The sequence below is a fragment of the Lethenteron reissneri genome, chromosome 27, assembly GCF_015708825.2.
Source record: "Lethenteron reissneri isolate LAM-NWPU_2019-01 chromosome 27, ASM1570882v1, whole genome shotgun sequence".
Taxonomy (NCBI): domain Eukaryota; kingdom Metazoa; phylum Chordata; class Hyperoartia; order Petromyzontiformes; family Petromyzontidae; genus Lethenteron; species Lethenteron reissneri.
In genome coordinates, this window is record NC_083805.1 from 6,962,067 (window position 1) to 6,987,128 (window position 25,062).

Here is a 25,062-nt window from a genome sequence, read left to right on the forward strand (position 1 = left end):
TTTATCTTATATAAATAATATATTAAGAATATATACCCCAACTTTGGCAAACTTCTTTATTACGTTCTTTATTCATATATTGTTGTTCATTTCCATTGGTTGTTATGATAACTATGCAACTGGAAAATTTGGGGCATTTATTAAGTCAAGTACATAAGATTTGCTAAACAACTGAAGGAGGAACACTGCGAGAAACCACATCTTCTTACGTATGGCTCGGGCCATTCAAGGCGCACAGGAGATCAATATGGTGGGGGAAAAATGGACAAGACAAAAGGTTGGAGTGCATTTGGAAAACGGAACTTAATGAAAAGCATCATACCAATTTACTTACACAATGACATTTTAATCAATGACTATTACCAGCTTTGAAATCTGGACGAATATTGATAAAGAAAATGCAACAAAAATATGAGAAGTACAAAAAGCATGCACTCGTATGGTAAATAGGAAACCGTATGCATGCTTTCAAATCTTTTTTACGTTATCAAAAAAATGTATAAAGTAATTGATGCTTACCTAAAGTACTTTAAGACTGTAAAAAAGAAATCCATAAGCAGCAAATCAATCAGGTTTTACATTTGGTGTTCGCTTCGTATGCAATTGCATTTGAAAATGTGACAGTAAAACAGTGAGGGAAAAAAGTATTTGATCCCCTGCTGATTTTGTACGTTTACCCACTGACAAAGAAATGATCAGTCTATAATTTTAATGGTAGGTTTATTTGAACAGCGAGAGACAGAATAAAAACAAAAAAATCCAGAAAAACGCATGTCAAAAATGTTAGAAATTAATTTGCATTTTAATGAGGGAAATAAGTATTTGACCCTCTCTCAATCAGAACGATTTCTGGCTCCCAGGTGTCTTTTATACAGGTAACGAGCTGAGATTAGAAGCACACTCTTAAAGGGAGTGCTCCTAATCTCAGCTTTGTTACCTGTATAAAAGACACCTGTTCACAGAAGCAATCAATCAGATTCCAAACTCTCCACCATGGCCAAGACCAAAGAGCTCTCCAAGGATGTCAGGGACAAGATTGTAGATAGACACAAGGCTGGAATGGGCTACAAGACCATCGCCAAGCAGTTTGGTGAGAAGGTGACAACAGTTGGTGCGATTATTCGTAAATGGAAGAAACGCAAAAGAACTGTCAATCTCCCTTGGCCTGGGGCTCCATGCAAGATCTCACCTCGTGGAGTTGCAATGATCATGAGAACGGTGAGGAATCAGCCCAGAACTACACGGGAGGATCGTGTCAATGATCTCAAGGCAACTGGGACCATAGTCACCAAGAAAACAGTTGGTAACACAATACGCCGTGAAGGACTGAAATTCTGCAGCACCCGCAAGGTCCCTCTGCTCAAGAAAGCACATATACATGCCCGTCTGAAGTTTGCCAATGAACATCTGAATGATTCAGAGGACAACTGGGTGAAAGTGTTGTGGTCAAATGAGACCAAAATGGAGCTCTTTGGCATCAACTCAACTCGCCGTGTTTGGAGGAGGAGAAGGAATGCTGCCTATGACCCCAAGAACACCATCCCCACCGTCAAACATGGAGGTGGAAACATTATGCTTTGGGGGTGTTTTTCTGCTAAAGGGACAGGACAACTTCACCGCGTCAAAGGGACGATGGACGGGGCCATGTACCGTCAAATCTTGGGTGAGAACCTCCTTCCCTCAGCCAGGGCATTGAAAATGGGTCGTGGATGGGTATTCCAGCATGACAATGACCCAAAACACACGGCCAAGGCAACAAAGGAGTGGCTCAAGAAGAAGCAAATTAAGGTCCTGGAGTGGCCTAGCCAGTCTCCAGACCTTAATCCCATAGAAAATCTGTGGAGGGAGCTGAAGGTTCGAGTTAGCCAAACGTCAGCCTCGAAACCTTAATGACTTGGAGAAGATCTGCAAAGAGGAGTGGGACAAAATCCCTCCTGAGATGTGTGCAAACCTGGTGGCCAACTACAAGAAACGTCTGACCTCTGTGATTGCCAATAAGGGTTTTGCCACCAAGTACTAAGTCATGTTTTGCAGAGGGGCAAAATACTTATTTCCCTCATTAAAATGCAAATCAATTTCTAACATTTTTGACATGCGTTTTTCTGGATTTTGTTGTTATTCTGTCTCTCACTGTTCAAATAAACCTACCGTTACAATTATAGACTGATAATTTCTTTGTCAGTGGGCAAACGTACAAAATCAGCAGGGGATCAAATACTTTTTTCCCTCACTGTATGCCCCATGTTGTGGACTTATCTGATATCTAGCCCGTCCCCTTGTGGTGCTCAAAATGTCTCAGACTTTCCCACATCAACTCCGAGCTCTGTTTTTGCAGAAAGAGCCCACCTCGCCCACAGAGGAAATTGGCCTTCAACCACTGGACCAGTGTGCTGTCCGAGTTGACACCCAACGGGCAGCTTTACCTTGGCAATCTGAGATGTGCTCAAGGGAGATGCGGTATAAATATTGAATGATGATGAGTTTGTGCAAGTCCCCACCTTCGACCAAATAGTGTCTCTCCTATTCCACGGCACCTGAGTTTCGAGGAGGTCCCCCCCCCCTCGTCTAGGTCAACCGCGTAAAGGTCATGGGGTCATGGAACACGTGCCGCCGTCGCCCAACGTGGGAAGGGGATTGTACCGTCGTCACTTCACGGTGTCATTTTTATTTCCACGCCCTTTCCACAACGTTCGTCTGTGAAGCCGATTTGTCAAGACATCTACCGTGCATAACGGGTGTGAGCAGCAGCGAGCGGTGCAGCTACATTTATTTTTACAGTGTACTTCTATGCTCCCATGCCTTCGCTTCCTACCTTCACCAACCCACACCGACCTACATCGTGACGTATACCCAAACAACCCCAATGACTCACAAAGCATGGGGGGGGGGGGCTCTAATTCAGCAGTGGATTTATCAAACCTACGTACATGTGATCGGTGGCATCTGTGTGTTTGTACTGTATAAAAACACTATTCGTGGTAACACGCACCCAAGTAATTCTTCAAAAAGATAGACATATAACCAATCGATAACATTCAAATAAGAAGAGGGAAGAGGTCTCAGCAGAATTCCCCCTTCCAGGTTTAACCACATCAAGCGGTGGTCAATTCCTGATTCGTATTTTTAAGCAGCTGTGCACGTGTGTGTTTTTGCAGATGAAGGATTATCGCCAACAGCTATGACAAATGCAGATGAAGCCATGTGCGGGAAACTGTAACATAATTTATCAATGTTTGCCCCAGCGGTATGTGACTTAAATGTTCCACATGTGCAGTTTAAGAGTTATTTTATAAATATTATTGTATTCGTATACAATGCTATGTTTTTAACTACCAATAATTGACATCCATGCAGCATTTAATAAACATGTTGGCAATGTGCACTGGCTAATATGCACCATTATGCAATTACATATTAGTTATTTTTTTCGTATATGCTTCAATGGATGCTATACGTGCTTATTTCGGCGTATTCATAACCCAGTTGGCAGTTATTGACAATATGGAAAAAATATATCCTCACTGGATGTTTAGTCATTTCCCAGTCAGAGAAGAGAGGTGTGTGATTAGATTATAGACAATCGTTAATTTAATACAGACATGTTTTGTGATGATGGATAAAAATGCTAATCCATTTTTTGATCTGTACAGCCTGGATGAATATTTTTTTCAAACACTCAGGCAAAGTACCCAGCGTCGTCACACCTTTACGCCAGGAGATGCAAGTCAACGATAAAAAAATGCGGATGAGTGGTCGAGATGGTGGCAGCATTGCATGATATGCTCTTCCCAATTATTGCTGACAGGTGTTTCTGAAAATATATACCCTACAACTTGTTTTAATTAACAGTTGCATCGCAAAAGGCCGCAGTGAAAGAATCTGCCAACAATGTATAATGTTTTGCTGTGTGCCAAAAGTGCTTCTCCCCAACAGCTATTAATATTGAATAAAGTTCAAGTGTGTTTTCAGGATAGAATATTGTTTCCTTGCCCGGAAATTGATGTAATACCGGGCCTGGAAACAATATTCCAGCACGAGACTTATATTGCTTTGTTTACTGTTTCGTTCTTTCGGTAAAGTCACGTAGGTATAAAATAAAATAAATTAAATCACGACGTTTCGGGCGCAACACAAGCATCCGTCATCAGGTGGGACAACCACAGCAAGAAACAATTGCTGAAGTGGTCAAAAGGGCTACCGTGACAAGAGGTTATATAGGTAAGAGAGGGGGGGAGGAGCAAGGGAGGTGAGATAGAGAGGAGGGTGTGGGGTCGAGGGAGTGGAGCGCTGCTAGAGGGATAATGCGGTCCGAGTACCCATTCATCTTGAGGGCCTGGTGTACGTGTTACAGTTCACTGGCTAGGTGGTGTTGGTCAGAAATGCAGTGGGTCCTATGGTGTAGTGTTTTGATGAAGGAATTCTTCTGTGCCGGATGGTGGTGAATCAGGTTTCAGATAGGAATCTGTGTGGGTGGCTTTCCTGTAGACATTGTCCCAACGAGCCATCAGGTCTCTTCTCAAACAAAACATCCAGGAATGGTATCTTACCATCCTTCTCTACTTCCATGGTGAATTTGATAGATGGGTATATGGAATTAATGTGGTTGAGAAATTGGTTCAATGCTGGCAGGCCATGTGGCCAAATGACGAAAGTGTCACCTACATATCACTTCCACAAGGAAGGACATAGAGTGGATGTCTGGATGGCATGTTTCAAATTTCTCCATGAAAACATTCGCTATCTATGATGATAAGAGGGAACCCATGGGGGTACCTTCATTTTGTTTGTAGAAAGTATCATTCCAGGTGAAGTAAGTGTTGGTAAGGCAGTGCCTAACCAGAGTATAAAAATCAGGATTCAGTCCATGTTGGACTAAATCTTCAATTATTGCTAAGGTGCCAGGCACAGGAACCTTGGTGAACAGAGAAACTACATCAAAGCTGATGAGAAAATCATCTGGGGACAGTGAAATGCCCTTGATTAGAGAAACCAAGTGAGCTGAGGTACAGTATGTACTGCTGAGGTAGTCTTGCCAGTGAATGGAAGCAAGGTATCAGACAGAAAACGGGCCAGTTTGTAGGTAGGTGAGTTGATAGTGGAAACAATGGGCCGAAGTGGAGTCCCTTCTTTATGGATCTTGGGAAGACCATAGAATCTGGGTGGTCTAATAGCAGAAGGTTTAAGGGAGAGCCATTTGACTGGTTCGATTAGAGAAGTCGAACTGGTAATGATATTGTTGGTTTTTGTAGTCAGGCTGTTAGTAGGATCTTTGTTGACTTTACCGAAAGAACCAAGAAGATGAATCCCTGCAGTCACGAAAGCTTTAAATCGAAATTTAAGTCCTGGATTTTGTTGTTGTATGTGGTTTTATCCATGATGACAGTGTCATTGCCCTTGTCGGCCGAGACAATGAGTATGTCGTCTTTTTTTTTTCAATTTTGCGAGTTCAGAGCGCTCGTCTTTGCTGATATTACTAATGTGTTTCTTAGCATTTTTAAGGATGGTGACAATTTCAGATCTTGCCACGTCTGTCGGGACGTGTCCCAAGTCTTTGAGGGCTACGTCGACCTGGGAGATGATATCATCCACTGGGATATGTTTAGGGGTGACTGCGAAATTCAACCCTTTAGCTAGTACCGATTTTAGGCTGTCGGAAATTGGGATGTTACTCTGATTGATGACAATCTTGTTAACATCTAACTTTTTAACGTGTGGATCTGGCTTCTTTTTTGACAGGAGGTTGAATTTAGCAATAAAGTTAACTTTACATTTGGTTGACATTGCATTAGCAGATGAGTCTGTCATGTTATCTACATGGTCCCAATCAAAAGTGGACATTTTATCTGTTAATTTTAAGTGTGATTGTAAGAGAGTCTTGTCTAAATTAGCAAGTTCAAATCGAAGCAATCTTATTCTCTCTGAGATTAGTGATAGGCTGGCTTTAAACAAGATCCGTTTAGCGTTAGGAGAAGTGACAGCAGCAGATGTGAGTGAAAATGTGATCGGTATGACCTTGTTATCGCGGCATCTCTTGAGGAAGGTTAGCGACTCGATCAGTTGAGCCTTCTTGTCTCGTAGTCTGTTAAAAGCTCTAACAGATGTGTGAAAACCCTCCCCGTAGAGGCGGTTCAATCTAGATTAGAAGTTTTCGTGACTGCATATTTTATACCTATGTGACTTTACCGAAAGAACCAAAGCGTATGGATCCCTGCAGTCACGAAAACTTCAAATCAGGACTGCTTTGCTTAGTTTCAGTTTAAAGCCAAATGACTACACGGTCATGAGATACCAACTGCCTCACCACAGCCTGTGCACCAATGACAGTGTATTTCATTGCTATCCTGTATTTCCACTATTTCCATGGTCACAGCTCTTCAGAGCTAGCAAATTTCATTCCCCTAAGAGTAGCATGAACTCAATCAACCCACTGTGCTTTTATGTCTCATTCCTATTGCAAGGGCCTTCGTGCATGCAAAATTACTTGTTATGCTGATTTCTCTTTTTCTCTTACTTTTAACTTCTAAATGCAGTGGAGCACACATTTTCCCTAAAAACATGAAATCTGCAGATATAAAAAAAAATGCTAAACATTTTTAATGGCTTTACTTTAGTGTGTTACTGTGCAGCAATGCTTTGCGCAATTGCTAAGTATTTTATGCAAATTGGCTTCTTCTTGGGAATGTTCTGTTTCTAGAAATGCTCTTTGAAACGAGGTACATAACGTAACGATGCATTTACCATGAACCACGCGGGTAGCATTCTGGAAGGTAGTCATTAAATAGTGAAAATATTAATCAAGAGAGGAACGTGTCCTTTTTTTGTTTGGGGAATCCTTGTTTCAAGGTACAACTGAAAATTAGGTATTACAAAGACAAAGATTCCCCATATAGTCTTTAACACACTGTTTGGGCAAGTGCTGTTAGTGAGCACCTATGAAGGTCGGCACGGCACACGAGGGGGTGAGTGGCCAACCCCACGCCAAGCCGCCTTTGTCTCCCCAGTGGCGATGTTTACGCATCGCACCAGGTACTCATTTGAGGTTGAGTCGACCTAGGAGAGGCCCAGGACCGGTTCAGATAATCGTCACTGGTGTTGGCCGTGAGCGGGAATCGAATCCGGGTCGCCAGATTCGTAGCACAGCGTAGCGCTAACCGCGACACACAGACGACACGAACTAGCTAATAGAGTCTGCTTGGCAGAATTAGAATCTGCAGAAGCAGGGGCCAGTTTGGCATGAAGCTCAAATGCCTGGGTCTAAGCCCATTTAGTCCCACTTAAAAACCAATTCACATCCATCGCAAAGGACAGGCGTGACATTGCAAAATGTTTTACTTTCGTAGACGAATACAACATTTTATACTTGAAAATTTGAATTTAAAACGTCAGATACAGTGGGAATAAAAAATCAGTTAAATGTATACTTTTTATTTTAATATTTAGATGCGTATATCATAATTACACCTAATATTCAATTACGCTTTAATTCCACACAGAGTTTTTATCTGTACATTTCCAAGTTGGTAGATGTTAATCACTTAACGTGTTCATCATTTGACTGGTTAAATTACTTAAAATCACTTATGTAGAATTGCACATTCAACTATCATGCCTGAAGATTGAACTGACAAATCTGTGGATTGTAAGCACAGTGTGCGAAGCATGACACCATGGCAATATTACTTTCACCTTTTTATTACACCTAATATTAAATTTTACTTTAATGCCGCATAGTAGTTCTTACTGGTGTATCTCGAGTAGTTCAAGTGTCGAGACATGTTCATTATTTCACAGTTCAACGCAGTTAATATAATGCACGTTTCGTTAAGGTTCGCTTTTAAATTAGGGGAAAAAAATCACCGTATAACAAAAGTCAAATTACAGTTACAAAATTAACCTTCCTCCGTCACCAAGTTTCAAGACTTGTTTTAACCTGAAGGTTTGTGCCTACTGTGTTAGCAGCAGCTGCAGAATCTGACAGAAGGCATTGGCGAGATGCGGTGGCATCAATCGCTTTGGCCATGAAGACATCTTGATCTCGATCTCGTTTGATCAATTCCATCAAGTGTATTTTTGAATATATATGTGTCCCTCCACGCAAAAACAAAGATCCCCTGTATAGCCTTAACATACTTTTGGAACAAGTACTGTTAACGAGTATCACCTATGAAGACCAGCACGACACACGCGGTGGTGGGTGGCCAGCACCACTCTCGGCTGCCTTTGTCTCCCTCGTGGCAATATTTACACATTGCACCAATTACTAATTTCAGGCTGAGTTGGCCTAGGGGAGGCCCAGGACTGGTTTAAATAATCGTCACAGGTATTGACTGTCAGCGGGAATCGAACCCGTGTCGCTGGGTTCATAGGGCAGCGCACTAATCACTGCGCCACTGCTCCCCTCCACCAATATACACAGAGCTAACACTCACATCCACCACACGGGCATTATAACCTACTTGCTTCACTCCTTTGTAGAGGCCACCTTGTACCGTACAGGCAGACAGGTGTCTGTACATATCATAATCTCTCGTAATCCACGAACCCAGCCTCCAGTCTCGTGCTGGAATAGAATACTACACTGGGCATAGGCAGCACATAGTTCAAGGCTGTGCATTCATGCTTCAATGAGCAGTGAACATACTATGCTGACAGACTATAAAAACAGCAGCTTAGTGTTTGTATGCATAATGCATATTACTAGACATAGTTATGCAATAGGCAGTGCCAAAATACAACGTGTCCATGAAGGTAGCATCTATATTTAAATAATGCTAATTAAAAAGGAGTTGCAGCTATGTTGATATAACTACACAAATATGCAAATGTAATCTGGTTTTGTCTTTCACAACCTCCACACGATTAAGGTATTTCGTTTCTGTGTAAACATTAAATGAAGAACCAAAACACCACACCTAGCTTTGATATTCCTCGAAGATACAAGTGGAGCCATCAATCACATCAGAACATCAACAGGCCCATGCATACATCTCCTTCATGAATGGAAACTGAAAGATAAGTCACAGTGCAACTGTGTCCATGCAACCCATATAATGAACCACTGTAGTCTGTGCACCTTATACTGGTAGGAACCTCCTGGTTACACCAGCCCACAGGGGATTATTGTGTCCGTCGTGCAGGGAGGGGCTGGGTGGGGAGGGAGGGGCTGGGTGGGGAACGGAGGGTGGGGAGGGGCTGGGTGCGGAGGGTGGGGCTGGGTGGGGAGGTTGGGGAGGGGCTGGGTGGGGAGGGTGGGGTGGGGCTGGGTGGGGGGTGGGAGGGGTGAGGCTGGGTGGCGAGGGGCTGGTCACCCCGTGGTGCCCTTATAAAACTCAACGTTTAACCTACTCACGCCGGCTTGTGCCCGCCCTCACAGTCGGGCATATTTGCGGAATACACCACGCCGCCGTTGACCCTGGCCATTGACCGAGCAACCCAACGTTCCTACCAGCTCCCTCCGCAGGAATGTGTTAGGGAGGAGGAATAGCATGCTTTTCCAAACTATCTCCCCAAGCCCTCTCGTGGCTATCAGACCTCAACATTGGCATTTAGCTCCTTAACATATTGCCATGCACAAGAATACAATATCATATAATCAATATGTCCACTAATCTTGATCTAATATGGGTTCCCACTTCTTTCATCATGCCGACAATTGTGAAACAATGCCTGAATAATGATTTGATATAAAGCGGGGGAGAAAACTGATTTGATTTTTTTTTACTCATGAGGTGAAAGATTACCGAGTAATTGACAAGTTAGAGGCTAACTAATCATTTTAAAAAGCTGGATTAAGAAAAGGTGTTTCTACCATTGACCACTTAACATCAACCAGGCTATAGAAGAGGTAAATTAATACTAAACACCATTATTAAATACCAGTATGGCTGGCTTATATAAATATAAATAGAGAATATATTAACCATCTTGTATTTGCTGATGACACAATTTTTCAAAAAAGCTAACAAAGAGTGATGTTAAGTTCAGCTAAGATAGACCCAAAACAAAATTCAAGTGTTTCAGGTTCGATTAACAAAATAAAAAATACCCATAACATAGTGTTTTTTGGGTTAGATCGCGTAAACATAAATGTGTCGTTAAATCCACCACCATCCGACACAGCCAATTAATAAGGTTTGTCACGTTAACAGAGCATGCCAATTCGTTACTAGTACAGCACACTAGTGTGTTGGAGAGCAAATCCGCAACATTTCCAATCTGAGTACGACGTTTCGCCAGTAATTACAACTTGCTTCATCAGGCGACAGCCAGATTTATGGAGAAATCTTCCTGTTTCGATGATATTGGTCGCGAAAGCCTACGTGTTAAATAAAATAATAAAATGTTGGAAGGATACAAAAGGGAAACACTTCATACTAGGTATTTTTTTTACTATAAAAGGAATTCGGCAATCTGCACATATTACTTGCTATGCCATAGACGTGAAATGGAAAATGACAAGGTATACAGAGGGAAAGGCTGAAAAGTATGAAAAATATCATTGAGAGACGGACGCTAGAATTACAGTTAGAGACAGAGAGGGTTACGTGGATGAGGGAACAAGCGCACATTTACAGAAAAAAAAAATATAGACTTTTAAGGAAGTAAAGTCAGCTGAGGCAAGACACATTGCTAATGGGGTGGTGGCTGATGGAAGAGGTTGCTGATGAGGATGGCAGCCAACGGAAGAATATTCTCGAGAATGCAATCAATCATGGAGATGAAGTGACAAAATAAGCTCATATGCAGGTGTGCGATCTTTGGTTGCATCCCAAAACTGCAAGGCTCGGTGGCGACATGAGGAGAAAGTCATCCAAAAGTGGATAGAACACGGATGGTGATGATAAAACCTCATGTTTGCCATGGTGCTGGCAAGTCACATTGTATCAATATGTGAGAGAGTTGCAGGCATTCGCCAACATCGCAGGTGTGATTTTATTGATTGATTCTGGCATGTGCTGCTGGGGTTTTTTGGTATACACTCATCTTACGAATACATGGACTATTTTTCCAACACTTTAACCAAAGTCCCTTGTAATTATAATTCTTTAATAATGGCTGACACCTTTATGGGCACACATTATGGCGGCATTCAGCCAAAAAATAAACATAGTTAAATGTGGCCTTTAAGGACATTTACACACACCTTACTTACTAAAACAAGGCATCAGATATTTGCTTTCTAACAGGATTCATAAACTAAATAACATACGTCTGCTAAACTATCAATTCCCTCTGCTGCTTCACTAATAACAATTAAAATAGCAAATTGAACATTTTCGAAGCATACCTGGTAACTCACGAGCATGCTGTGGGTTTCGTTTCCTAAATATCACTGTACTTTTACGTCAAATTAATTACAAGTTAAGTGTGAATATTGTAGGCCATTTCAACTGTCTGTTTCGCTAACAATCAGCGGACGAAAATATATCACTTAATGCATGTATGTACATTAAATAACGGCCCGTGCGTGCGATATTTTGTTGAACTACATCCCCACGAAACCACTGCTGCTAAATGCAAAGAGCACTTTGTCGGGGTTGTGTATCCAGCATAGGAGTGCTCTAACAAGACAATGCTTCTTTACACGTTTATTCACCACGTCCAAGCTGTTTACCCCAGCGGGTATGAGCATTTGCACGAACACAAGCAGTGAAATATTTTAGCAACAGCAACAGACATTTCCGCACCACACTTACATAATAGTAAATGGCAAATGTCATAATTGTTTAAGAGGTGTGGGGGCGTTTTTGGCATACAAAGTAACGCAGAAAGGCCCTCGAACATGCATCTATGTTCACGAAGTGAATCTTGAAACAGATTGCTTAAAGCACGTCACGTAATTGTCTCCATTACTTTTTTCGTAGCAACAGGCACGAAAATATTTCTGGGTGCATTATGGCGTTTAGAAGTTATGTGATGACGCAGGGTTCGCATGAATTATTTACCTTTTCTGCTTTGTGCGCTATGCTACATAATCTGGAACTAAATCTCACGAGCGTCGTTGCTTGTACTTAATACCTTGACGTAGGCATACGTTAACGAAATTGCTGCGGACAATCGATGGGCAAGAGCTGTAGCTTGGCGGCTTAATGCTGATATTTGTACTTGCCTGGTTGCACTGTGTAAGTCTAAGACTATGCTCAAGAGTATTGGCAGCAAAGAGCGCACTGCTAGATGTGTATAGATTTCCCCCCCCCCTCCACACCTTTTATATCGACTCCTCTAGCTCCTAGCCCTTGTCCAGAGTTTGTATGTGAAAACGGGAAAACGTGCACGGTACCCAAAATCAGTCCGGTTGATGATACAACACGTGGTAAGGAGACTGCTGTTCGGATGAACGTCACACCTCCGATTAGAAGGTTTGCTACGTACGCTGTGAAAGAAGTTCAACACATATACATGCTTGTTGGAATAAGCAAACAATACAACTACATCCTTTGTTTGAATACGTTATCTGCAGCAAGCCCGTGTGATGCTTAGGATGCGTGAATGAAGTCACTGTTAAAATACAAAGACTACCTTTTGGATAAATTAAATTGCTGTATTTGATATAAACTTTCCCAAATTGTCGGTCCTGTACATTTATAATAGTTTATTTGAAATAATAAAACAATCATCCCCTCAAATCTTGTGTTAAACTCACTATTTATAGCTGTTAAGTCGCAATCATATCCTCTACGAGAGTTCTCAATTACAGCATTATTAAACCTCCCACATGTTCAGTTTAAGAAATTTCGAAAGCGTGTTCGGGGTAAAAATCAACTGAATACCATCCTGGCGAAGGTTGAATTGTAAATCATCTAATGAAAGTAATTTCCATGAATAGCATTTAAAAAAATTGTCCTTTCCTCTAAGCATCATCCTCTCATTTCCCGTTGCTTAGTTCACCGTTATACCAGCTCCCGAAATGATTCGACACTTACGAACGCAGATTTTACTCGTAATGCTTATAGAAGACAAAAAATAAATTGTGCGAATGGCAGAACGCGTCATTTCGCGAAAAGCGCACGCTGAATCTTTAAACGAACGCGCCAGCGCATACGCGCTCCGTCATTCCAATGAGACAGGCGTTGCGCGTGTAAAAACCGCTCACCCTGCTGGCCCTACCCCGAACCCCCCCCGCCCTAGCCCTATTTTCTCTGGCACCCCCCACCTCCCCAGCCAACCCACCCCACCCCCCCCGGTCCCCCCGCACCCCGAGCGGCGAAGAAGCCCAACCCCTTGCGTAGTCAGCTAAGCAAAGAGCGCACGCAACGCTGCCCGCCTTCCTCCGTTCCCTGGCTCGCTCGCCCACGCACACACGGCACCCGCAACAGCAGCGAGCGGAGCTGTCCACTTCAGCACCGCGCACGTGCGCATAGCAACGGGCGCGCGCGCGGCTTGTGTGTGCAAGGCAAGGGGAGGGCGGGCGCGAGGGCGCGCGGTTCGTTATTGGGCTTCGGAGACGTTTATTTGTCGCTTGCGTTCGTGGAGATTGCGAGCGAACCGCGAAGGAATGGAGCAGAGCGCGGCGTAACTTTTTTTTTGGCCGTGCAGTTGTTGCGTCCTGCCTGCCGACTTGGGGGTGACGGGGTATTAAAAATAAATGTTATAAGAGGGACGAGGACCGCCCCGCTATTTTAAAAAAAAAAACACCCGTACGAAAATGGCAAACGAGATGAAATGCGAAAACTACCGCTTTGATAATGAGCACCTCCGCAGAAGAACCGCTGGACTCATTTTGATGATTTCCTTCACGCTGGGAGATGGTAAGCAGACCTACCCATACATTGACATGCCCACAACAACATAAGCAGATCACTTGGTTATAACACCCTGACGAGTAATGACTTGAGATGACTATTTTCACATTTTTCGAGTGTATGATTATGTAGCGTCATGTGTCATGCAATCATGCATTGCAATCGTACCATTGCAATGTAGTGATCCAGAAGATTACAACTATGTGAACACATGTTAAACAAAAACACATTTAACAGCCATATAAACTCACCATGCAGCCACCTCGCAAGCAGCAGCTTAATCACAGGGCGGTTTTGGGTTGACCCTGCCCAGGCGTCCCGACCATTTAAGGACTGTTAGCGTGGGATATTCTGCTTGTCAAGGGTAGGATTGTAAAAATAGCAGCTTTACAATTTGAAAAACGATCACACGGCTGGTTTTTTAACAAGTATTTAAATTAAGAGTGAGCTATGCATTAAGAATAATAGTTTAAAATATGCCTTCAAGCCATACATCGAAATGGATTGAACCAGAACAGTTACTGTCTAGCATGCTGCCATTATAATATCCACTGATAGATTACGAGACATGTGGTAAACGCAAACCTATTTTTTTACCTCGTATACTATCACGTTAATTATGAAAAAGCAAACACGCAATGGAGAGACAACTCGTGAGACTTATTTGGATTTGTGTAATTCTTTGACAGGGTGATTTAATAACTGTTTGCGAATACATCTGTTTGTGTTAGTTCATATAATTATCGCCATCTAAAGTATTGCTATTGAATCGTACTCTTTATTCAATGGCACAGGAGAATTGCATATCGCAACATAGTCTCTTGGAGAATCCTTACATGAATGCCAGTGTTTCATGAAGCTTGCCTAATGGCTTTCGTTGGTACATATGGGCCCACACATACACGCGTGTACGCATGGGTGTATTCATTGCAATTTGGTTTTACCGTAATGCCAGAAGAGGCGTTTTGTAAACACTGTGCACGTATGGCCACGAAGTACAAAGGGCCACGAAATTAAGAATGTTTTACAGACGTGACATACACATAGGCACATTTTTATAAGATGGGGGATTATAAATATACAAAGAGCAATTGTACAGCAGGTTACAATGGGAGCAGCGGAAGAAAGGGAAGCAGCCTCCCATTGTGTAAAGATTCATAGGAGAGGAAGTTAGAGAAAGAATACTGGCGAGGAGATAAAAGAGGAAAGTACAGCTGTGGCAATGTCAAGGAGGGTTTTGAAGATGACAGCAATATTACAGTTGAAGGAGAAGCTGGTTGAGGAACTTGAGAGGTAGGCATTCTAGATATAAGGCAAAGATCTCCCATAGAGGCTTAACAGACTGCTGGGGCATGTGCTGTTAGCGAGCATTTATGAAGGCTGGTACGGCACACGAGGGGGTGGGATGGTCAGCACCACACCCGGCCGCTCTTGTCTTCCCAGTAGCAATGTTTACACATGACACCAGGTACTAATTTGAGGTAAAGTCGACTTAAGGGAGGCCCAAGACTGGTTGAAATAATCGTCCCTGGTCTTGCCTGTGAGCAGGAATCGAATTCGAGTCATCGGGTTCACAGAGCAGCGCACTAATCACTGCGCCACTGCCCCATCCCCCCAACACACACAGGCATTAACCTATTTGCTTCACTCCTTTGTCGAGGCTACCTTGTACTGTGCAGGCAGGCATTTGTCTGTACATATCATAATCTTTTGTAATCCGCTAACCCAGCCCCCAGTGGGCTAGAATACTACACTGGCATGGTCAGCACACGGTTCAAGGCCATATTGTTGTTGGTCAACTGATGTTGGCCGTGAGTGGGATTCGAACTCGGGTCGCTGGGTTCATAGTGCAGCGTGCTAACCGCTACACGACCACTCCCCGCATATGCACACACAAACTGCTTCGTCAGCCTCAACTATCGTTACACAGCAATGATTTTTTATTCTCTGTTCAGTGATGGAACATAGAAACGGTTCCTTCAGAATGGCCTTTCATGTGACATCAACGGTATTGGGGAAAAAATATGCAACGCTCTTAAAATACTGGCCTCCAACCATATGCATCTGCAGAGAAATCATGGTGTTATACGTTTGGAATTAATAGTTGAAAAAACTTATTATAAATTAACAATGAATGCAAGCAGTTGTTTGCAACATGTTGGTGGTATGATTATGGTACATGCATCTTACTGCATTCCTGTAAAATACAACACTTTAAACTATTTTGAGTGTATTTTATTTTTTGGTTGGCAGTCACGCATATACGATCTACTTTGCAAACCACAGAGGAATATTTAGTGCTGAAGAAATTAAATAACAACTCCTGTATTACATTATGTTGCAAGTGATTAAAAAGGCAATGACATTGTACACATGTTGTGCAGGGTAGGGGTGCAGTGGGATTGAGGTAGGGTCATGAAGCATTGTTATTTTGCTGCTATGGCAATTTTAAGCATGACAAGCTGCCTCGCACAAGTGAAGTGCATTTCGGCTGCGTTCAATACACCACTCACCCAAGACAGCTGTGAGCCAAACCCCGCAGACAGTTGGTTGGGAAAATAGTGAGGGTCACAAAGCCCAGCTGTAAAACCGATAATTTACTCTATTTAGCCTTCTGTCACTGCTCTTGTGCCTTCATACAGCCGTCATAAGACAGCACAGTTAGCATGCTCTCAATAGTCCATAACATCTTTTTTTACTGCTCATACATGTTTTTAAGCACATTTATGAGTCAAAATATGATATCGGGTGACCATTATTTGTATCTGTTTTGGGTTTGGTTGTGCTTTGGAGCCAGAGTTTTTAGGTTTTGCCAATATATGTAAGTGACATGAGATGGTCGGTGGATAACATTACAGCAAGCATGTTGCTAACCTACAGCATACAGACGATTAATGAGTGCTAGCTTCTTTGCCTGTGTGGGTTTCCTGTGTGTACTCCTATTCCTGCCACATCGGAGTGCTCACTGAGGAATTGGTCAGGCGTCAAAAAGTAGGAACCTCTTTAAAAAGTCTTCAGATGTACCTGAGCTTTTTCTTGGAATAAGGGGCACAACATTGGATATACATGCTGTAAGAATACTGAAATATAGATTACAAGAAAATCATTCCACGTATTGCATAGCGATGCCGCTTACATGTAGATTACAAATGACACCTCATTCCTCAAGAAGAGTTTATGTAAGCAACTAATTATATTTATCAACATTACTGAATCCTTATTTCTTTTTAAAGAACATAGTATCCAGTTATGTTTATAAAAAATATTGTTTCTGAAATACAAGGGAACCTCATTAAACATGTCAATGCTTTTAGAATGTGATTGTGTAGCCTTTGAAGAGCAGCAGAAATCTATTTATATTCAGGGCAACACTGTTGAGTTTGAATTCACTGTTTTATCAGACAACCACTGCCTTATCTACATTGTTAATGCCAATCATTACAAGCTTATTTATAGGCCGAAATGGCAAGATTCATAAAGTGTAGCCATTTTGGAACCTTCATAAAATGGGCAATACTTAAAATATGTCAGACATATGGTAAAATAAAATTGAGGGTGGAGCTGGGATATGTGAACCCAGCCACCCAAGTTTGAATCCCAGCCAAGGCTAACATCAGAAGTGAGTAAGTCTTCTCCTCCCCCACTCCGCCAAACCACACGAACCAGGGTGGTGAAGTATGGTCAAATAAAATATGACCACCAGTAGTAGATTTAGAATGGCTGGATATTTTTTTTACATATATAATTTAAATGTTTAACTTGTAATTCTTGAGCCATGTCTTTCGGATTACAGCTATACTCCAATGCTTTGGAGGCAAGGGTTCTGAATCACATATTTGTAAAACTCCTCAACCTGATAGGCTACCAGGAGATGGCAGTACAGCAAGTGGGTTAATGTGCAGGACTGCCATTCCCTTGAATGCGCATGGTTGTCTCTGAATTCTCCAGTTTCTTCCCACATACAAAAACACTCTTTCAAAAGGAATTGCTGAACAATCAGCATCATTGAGTCTTTTCCTGGATTTTTACTCAATAAATTACATTGTTATATATCTGAAAAATATGTAAAGGTATTTAATTATGTTTTCTAAATGGAAAATGATGGTTAAAGTTACACAACAGAGTCGTGTGGCATACATACATACCTAAATACGTAGACCACCACTGGAAATACCGTCATATAAGATGGTATTATCGTTATATGATATACATACACATTAGTTTTAAATATTATATTGTCAAGGGCACATTGCTTTGTTATTTTAAACAAACTGTATGTTATTTTAAAGTATTGACTATCGGTCAATTTTACTTTATGTAAAGGACTCTAATACGCCTCTATTGATGCGTTGTGTGTTATATAAATAAATAGATGTGCATTGATTGACATGTTATCAGCAATAAAAGGTTGCATTGGATCCATGGATTTAGACCAAACATACATGTGAAAGGTATTATAAGTTATTTTCACAGGTCACCAAAATGTATTGTTTACATTTTACTTATGCCCCCTTGTTCCCCACGAAAGTACTTTGTTTAGATATCTGATATGTGTTTGGCAGAGTGCATCCAACAACGAATACGAGTTATATATGGAGAAATGTTTTAAACAAGATCAGGAGATGGGATTCAACCCCAGAGCTTGAGATATACTGTGACAACAACCAAGACACATGAACAGTGGAGAAGGCGGTTTAGAAATGATAACAACCCAGGGTTACATAATACTCGTCAATTCTATAAAGTAACAACATATCATGCAATTTTAACACAATTCTACAGGACATGGGCTTATACAGTGGTGTATAGATATAGAAAATCTATTCAGTATATGGAGGCATCCAAATACTAAGTGAAGTAAGTGCAGGCCACAATAATATATACTTTTGAAGCCCCAAAACTGTTCACAAAAAAAAGGCTTAGCCATTACATTCGATTCCACAAACTAAATGTAATCTGTATGCAAAATACGGTACAGAAAATTGAAAATTGCAATGGAATATAATTCAGATCTTTGCAAATATGCGCATTGTGGGTGTAAATTACATGCCAAAAACATAAATCATAACATCCAACTGACTACAATAGCAGTAAATGAATAATATATACATGAATTAAATCAAGCTAAATTATTTAGATGACAGTAGTGCAAATAATAAGTTAATAAATGAGACACCTATATAAGCCAGATTAGGGAAAGTTTTAAATAATTGAATACAATGTTAATACATGGGAAATAGGCAAATTTACATGAGCTGAACACAATGTAATGCAATGGGGTGGAAGATCAATGAGTGAAATCACATCACAAAGAACACGCAAGCTGTTTGTTTAACTTATTTTTCTCTGCACCAAATTCTCTTAGCTGTGGAAATTTTTACCTATGTATATTTTACTCCAAGTGTCCTTTGCAAAAGATGCATTTATCTAAAGGGGCTCTCAGCAGGCTCTAAATAAAAGCCATTGACGGATTCATTGATTGACATCATCCAAGACAGATGGAGATAAATGGAGGTTGCTTACCAGAACATTTCAGCCTTAAACTACCATGCTGATGGCGATGAGCAATATCATTATTAAAAACACCAGGATATACATTTTTGTGTGGTTGTAATTTCACGTAAAAAATGCATGCCACATTTTTTTGTATGTGCAGAGAATGTATAGAGCATGGTAGGCTGCTGTTGCAATTTTGTGACCAACTGTTATAATGAAATCGTGTCAGAGTATTTGGCTTGTGAATAACAAAGCAATGTTGCAATTATATTTTATATGTGTAGCTTTTGTAGCCATTAAATGTGCAGTAAATATTAAATTACACATTTCCAAAATGTATTTATATAGTTTAAATAATTCATTGGGGACAATGCAGCAGCTAAGGCAAATGCGGTTTTAATTGTATCATCATCATTAGTAGCAGCAGCAGCCATGCACCATCCACTGCTGAAAGTCTCCACAATTGGTCGCAATGCGACAATCCCTATAACTCCTACACATCACCAATCTTATCCCTCCACCTCCACGATGGACTTACTCTCAGGTGCGTTCCCTCCATTTGATTCCCTGAATGATTCATACGCCAATCATACTACTCCAGAGGATTACTAATTCACAGTGTTTTGCTTTTTTAAATAGCACTTTCCTCGTTTATGTGCTCCAATATACCGTGGCACAAACTCCTCTCCCTATCTCACTTTGCAACAACTCCCAGGGGTACTTGAGCCACATAACTAGGGTAAGATAGTTTGAGATGATTTCCTCTTGCCTTCCTCGCAGTATATTCAGGTGACTTTACTTAATGCAGATTAACATCATACTCAATACAAGGGTTTGACATTAAAGGCATACTGTGTATCACAACATAAAGCTCCCGTGTTGACTTGCAATGATCGGAATGTACTTTTAAACATTTATACATCACTCTCATCCGTACTCAGAAGCTAAGCAAAATTTAGCTTGATTTGGACTTGGATGGGTGACCACCAGGGCTGCAAAGTAGCCAGTAAATGCCAGTGTTGAGTGTTCACCCCCTGGTGTGAACACTGGGTTTTGCCTGGGGCTCCAGTGCCCTTCCCGATATGAAGCCTAAGTCTCATTAATGTCATTGACCAACCATCCCAATGCTCTCCTGGATAAACAATTGGAATAGTTGTTTCATCATCGTTGGTGCCCATTAATTGTTTGTAATTAGTACGCAACTCCATGATGTTTTGTTCATTCAGGAGGGCCGCGGGTTGCATTGGCGGGCATCGTTGAAGCTTTGTGTGCAACTGGAATGGTGGGCCACGATTTTCCCTTAACTGGGCCCCCCCCGTGGCAGGCGATCCAATCCAGGTGGCGGGGGGGGGGGGACGACGACGAGTGGCTGAAGATTCAGACTCCGCTCAGCCAAACGAGGCAAAGTTGAAGGATCGTGGTGGGAGGAGTGGGGCTATAAAAGGGTGAGCAACAGGGGAAAACGCTCAGGGTTGTCTGGGAGCCCAGCTCACTGGCGATGACAGGATGGGTATGATTGGCCTTAAGCGATGGTTAGGGTAGAGGACACTACCCTGAGAACAGGGATCAGTCTCGCCTCATTTTGTGAACTCCTAACGGTGTTGCTTTGTAATGCAAGTTATATTCATAAAAGGTCTGCCCAGTAGATACTTTTTGAAGGAGGCTGTAACCCGAAGACTACCTGAAGTGGCACAGATGGCATGGGTGGAGTTTGGGGGGGGCGTAAGGGGAGGAAATGCCCCCCCAAACTGGACACCTATATAAATACATTTTCAGTAGTTTACAATTAAGAAAAAACAAACATTTATTATATGCACCCGCGATTCCTAATGTGAGGGACAAAGCGAACCTCTGACCCCCGCCCCCCCAAATATAGAAGTCAAACTCCACCTATGACGGCAGGGACATGTCACAACTCAATGTGTTCTCTTGAGAATCATGCCTATCGGTTAACAACACGAAATCGTGCCCTACTCGGCATACCATGCTCCAGCCTTTGAACCTGGGGTGACAGGGATTTCGTTTGTACGGCACCCAGGCTCTGAAATTCCCTGCCCGTGGAGGTCAAAGGTTACTCACAGTCAATGGAGACCTTTACGTCCCGGGTGAAGACCTCCCCCCCCCCACCCACCAGCACCTGTTTAAAACGACCTCCTCTCTCGCTATCTCTCTCTCGTTTCGTTCATCGTTTCTTTTTTTTCGCTCACGTATTAACCTCCTTTACATGCATGGTGTTCTGAGATCCATTGTTTAAGGGTGCCTGCTTTATGAATTGAAATTGCTCCAGGTTTTCCTTGCTTGGTGGTAAATGCATTCGAAAAAAAGGGGCACACAAAGCAAAACCGCATGAGACAGTTGCCTGCCGAATAGCACAATACTGTCACAACGTCCGACCACATAGGAGTGAATTAGAACTGCATAATATCGCGAATTTTGGGGAGAACGAGGTTCGCCGTATTTTTTCTGTGAATTCGCACAAACCTACATGAAGCACTGAAACCTTATTCTTAGGTTTTTTCGGTAAAGTCACGTAGGTAAAACATTAAAATTAATAAAAGTAAAATAAAATAAAAATCACGACGTTTCGGAGGCAACACAAGCTTCCGTCTTCAGGTGGAACCGTCACAGCCACGACAGCTGTCGTGATTTTTTATTTTATTTTACTTTTATTAATTTTAATGTTTTACCTACGTGACTTTACCGAAAAAACCTAAGAATATGAATCCTTGCAGTCACGAAAGCTTCAAATCACTGAAACCTTGTATTATTACTAGTCACATTCTGAGTAAAGAACAGTGAATAACTAAATGTTACTACGAATGGGGCTGGGAGTCGTAAACATTGTTTATTTTCGTGTGATATCATGAATATATATTTTAATATATAATTAAGATGCTCCTCCATTTAACCTTTAAACATTGCTCTGGGACATTCTAAAGTAGGCACGATAATGTCTACAATCCCTAGTGTGAAAAAATGTGAGGGTTCAAAATCTGAGCCTTAAGATGCCATTTTCTTAAAGCTGTCTGTCAATTCGCACAGTGGGAATTCATAGTTAGAATACTTAATACTTCCCAAATTGATTGAGGTACAATTTTCAAAGGCTGCTTTATGAAGGAACAAACTTGATTTTGGCGAGAAGACAACTTAAACTCCAGGGAAGATAACTGTCAGGAGTACAAAGCGATTAACGCCATAAGCAATTAATTGAAACTTTTGAATAAATATAACATTTTTATGCTATTATGTAAATGTTAATGCAGTTTCGTGTCATTATGCACGTGATTGCTTTTTTAAAATTAAAAGTATCGTCTTATTGCATTACACTGCATTCTTAAGAACATATCATAATGAACATCATCCGCCATGATCGATCCACTGCTGGATAAAGGCCTCCCCATGCCGTGTAGGTCATGGGGATTATTTTACCATACTTCACCACGCTGGTCAGTGCTAGTGGTGGGGCGGTCGGGGAGTAATAATCTCCTGTAAACGTGTTAGAATAAAAAGGAATGTTATCTTCCATAACGTATAAATGCTCTTCTGTTGTTCAAAGTATAATGTAAAAATAGTATATTTAACTTATTTCACCATTTTCAAGATGTATTTATCAGCAACGCATTGATAATATCACTGCATATTGAAAGGATGTCATGTGACCTCTGCAGCCATTGGAGGCGCTACCATTCATTGTAGAGTTACTCTACTCTGCTACTTTTATTTTACCAGGTAAGGCAAACTGAGATATATATAGCTCTTTTTCAGAAGCGACTTTGCCACAAATGATAGCTCAACGAAGTGGCGTATCATCACGTGGACATGCATCGCAGTCAAAAACTCTGAACGCATATTTCTAAATGTGGATGGACAAACGGGAGGGGCCGGAGAAGAATCCCCGCGACCACGGGGAGAACATGCAAACTCCAAATATACAGGGTCAGGATCGAACCCCGACCCCCTGTATAACCAGGCGAAGAAGTTAACATCTCGCCACCACGTTGAAAAAAAAAAGACTGGATTTTAAAATTGAATCTTAACTCGGAATCGTGGATAGTCATCAAATTGCTGGGCTGGTGAGGTGGGAAGTGAATTGCTACATTCCTGACATACAGTTTTAATATATACGCAGTGCAAAAAGTATAACGTATATCCAGCTCGCTAGGGGCTGAATGGGATATAGGCGGATGTGTGAAAAAATGTGGATAAATCAAGGTCAATAGACAATGTCAGTTACACCGCCGTGCACAGAGACAATGGAAAACAAAAAATAAGCACCTGCATTAAAATTGAGGAAATGTTTGACTGCTGTAAAAGTAATATAATGTGAATGTGTGCAAGATTAAAAACACTGGATGTGAAAAGATCCGATCTGTGCACATCTATTGTGCAAGACAGCAACAGTATGCACACATACTACATGGGGTATTTGTGCATGGTGTTCCGCCCTGAACATTTTCAGGGTGGATACGTGCCAGTCGGATATGGGACATTATAGTGTACGAGGTGGGCCAGATGTTTTGTGACCCCCCAGTTAATTAACCCCTACAAATGTTTTCCGTAGCATATTCATTTCTCTTCTTGGTTCTTTCGGTAAAGTCACGTAGAAGGGAAGTAATAAAATAATAAAAATATTACTTCCCTTCTACGTGACTTTACCGAAAGAACCAAGAAGATGAATCCCTGCAGTCACGAAAGCTTTAAATCGAAATATTCATTTCTGTTTTAAACAAACCTTGCTTAGAGGATTACATGGGGGGGGTCACAAGATACCTGGACTACCCTGTGCAATGTGTACAAGTGTTCTCATCTCAAAGTTTTTTTTTCTCTGCAATACAAAGTTTATAATCCCTATACAATCATACTTTTACGCGCAGATATGACCGCTCACTCACCAACATGGCCCCTTCACTATCCACCGTTATACACTGACCTATCCTGGATACTCTCGCATTAACACACGGCTCAACACGCCTCTTTGCCCAACCCACCTGGAGCACTCTTCCCTGCATGCTGACTGCGGCGTGCAGTGTGCAGACACAATCAAATGCTCAGCTTCCATGGAAGCGTGTGACTCATTGCATTGGAAATATTTATATAAAGTACACTGTCTCTTGAGCTTGCTTTAGTTGGTTTGCGTTTGTATGTGCTGATCATTTACGAAAACTATCAATGGAATTTTTTTTAAATATTCAATTTGCATCTCGAATCAACATTAATTTGTAATATCGTGAATATGCATACCTACTCGTGTGTTTTACAGTTAAGCAAGTGGACATTGAAATGCCAATTGTGTGTTTTAATTGAAAGAGTCAGTGGCATAGATGGCATCGTACCATTCCGTCACTTCCTACTCTGAGATGCAAAGTCAGCACCCGATTATCTCTACGGTCTGCTCCAATTGAGTACAAATATAGTGGTGAAAAAAACATGTAAGCTAAAAAGTGTTCATGTCTAAAAAGAACAAGCATTAGTGACACGCCTGCAAGCAAAGATGTTCCATCTCGAAGGATTACCCAATTAAAACATATATAATGTATATTTTTAAATGCCTACATTGATTAGTCCAGTAAATTGTGACAGTGATTGTACGCCACCATTTCTATGTATTTTATTCATACGGATGGAAAACCATTAAATGCTTATAACACTGGAATATCAATGGCTTGAATGGGATAATAGCATGCCGTGTCCACAGTGATCATTTAGAGCCAGATGGGTCTTCCACTGTCAAAGGAGCATTTAGGCCACTCTTCCATTCTGACATCTTATATAGGTTTGAAGACAATGGGGTAATCAGCCTTTTAATTTTTCCCTTTTTCGACCA

General features: G+C 41.5%; 1 protein-coding gene across 1 annotated transcript in view; it reads left to right on the forward strand.

The window, feature by feature from the left end:
• Positions 1-13,243: 13,243 nt before the first annotated feature.
• Positions 13,244-25,062, forward strand: part of LOC133348461 (transmembrane protein 132E-like) — a 149,535-nt gene continuing 137,716 nt past the window's right edge. The window contains exon 1 of the mRNA XM_061561276.1: positions 13,244-13,748. Coding sequence (XP_061417260.1) covers positions 13,646-13,748 — 103 coding nt within the window. The 5' untranslated portion in view covers positions 13,244-13,645. The remainder of the gene's footprint in view (positions 13,749-25,062) is intronic.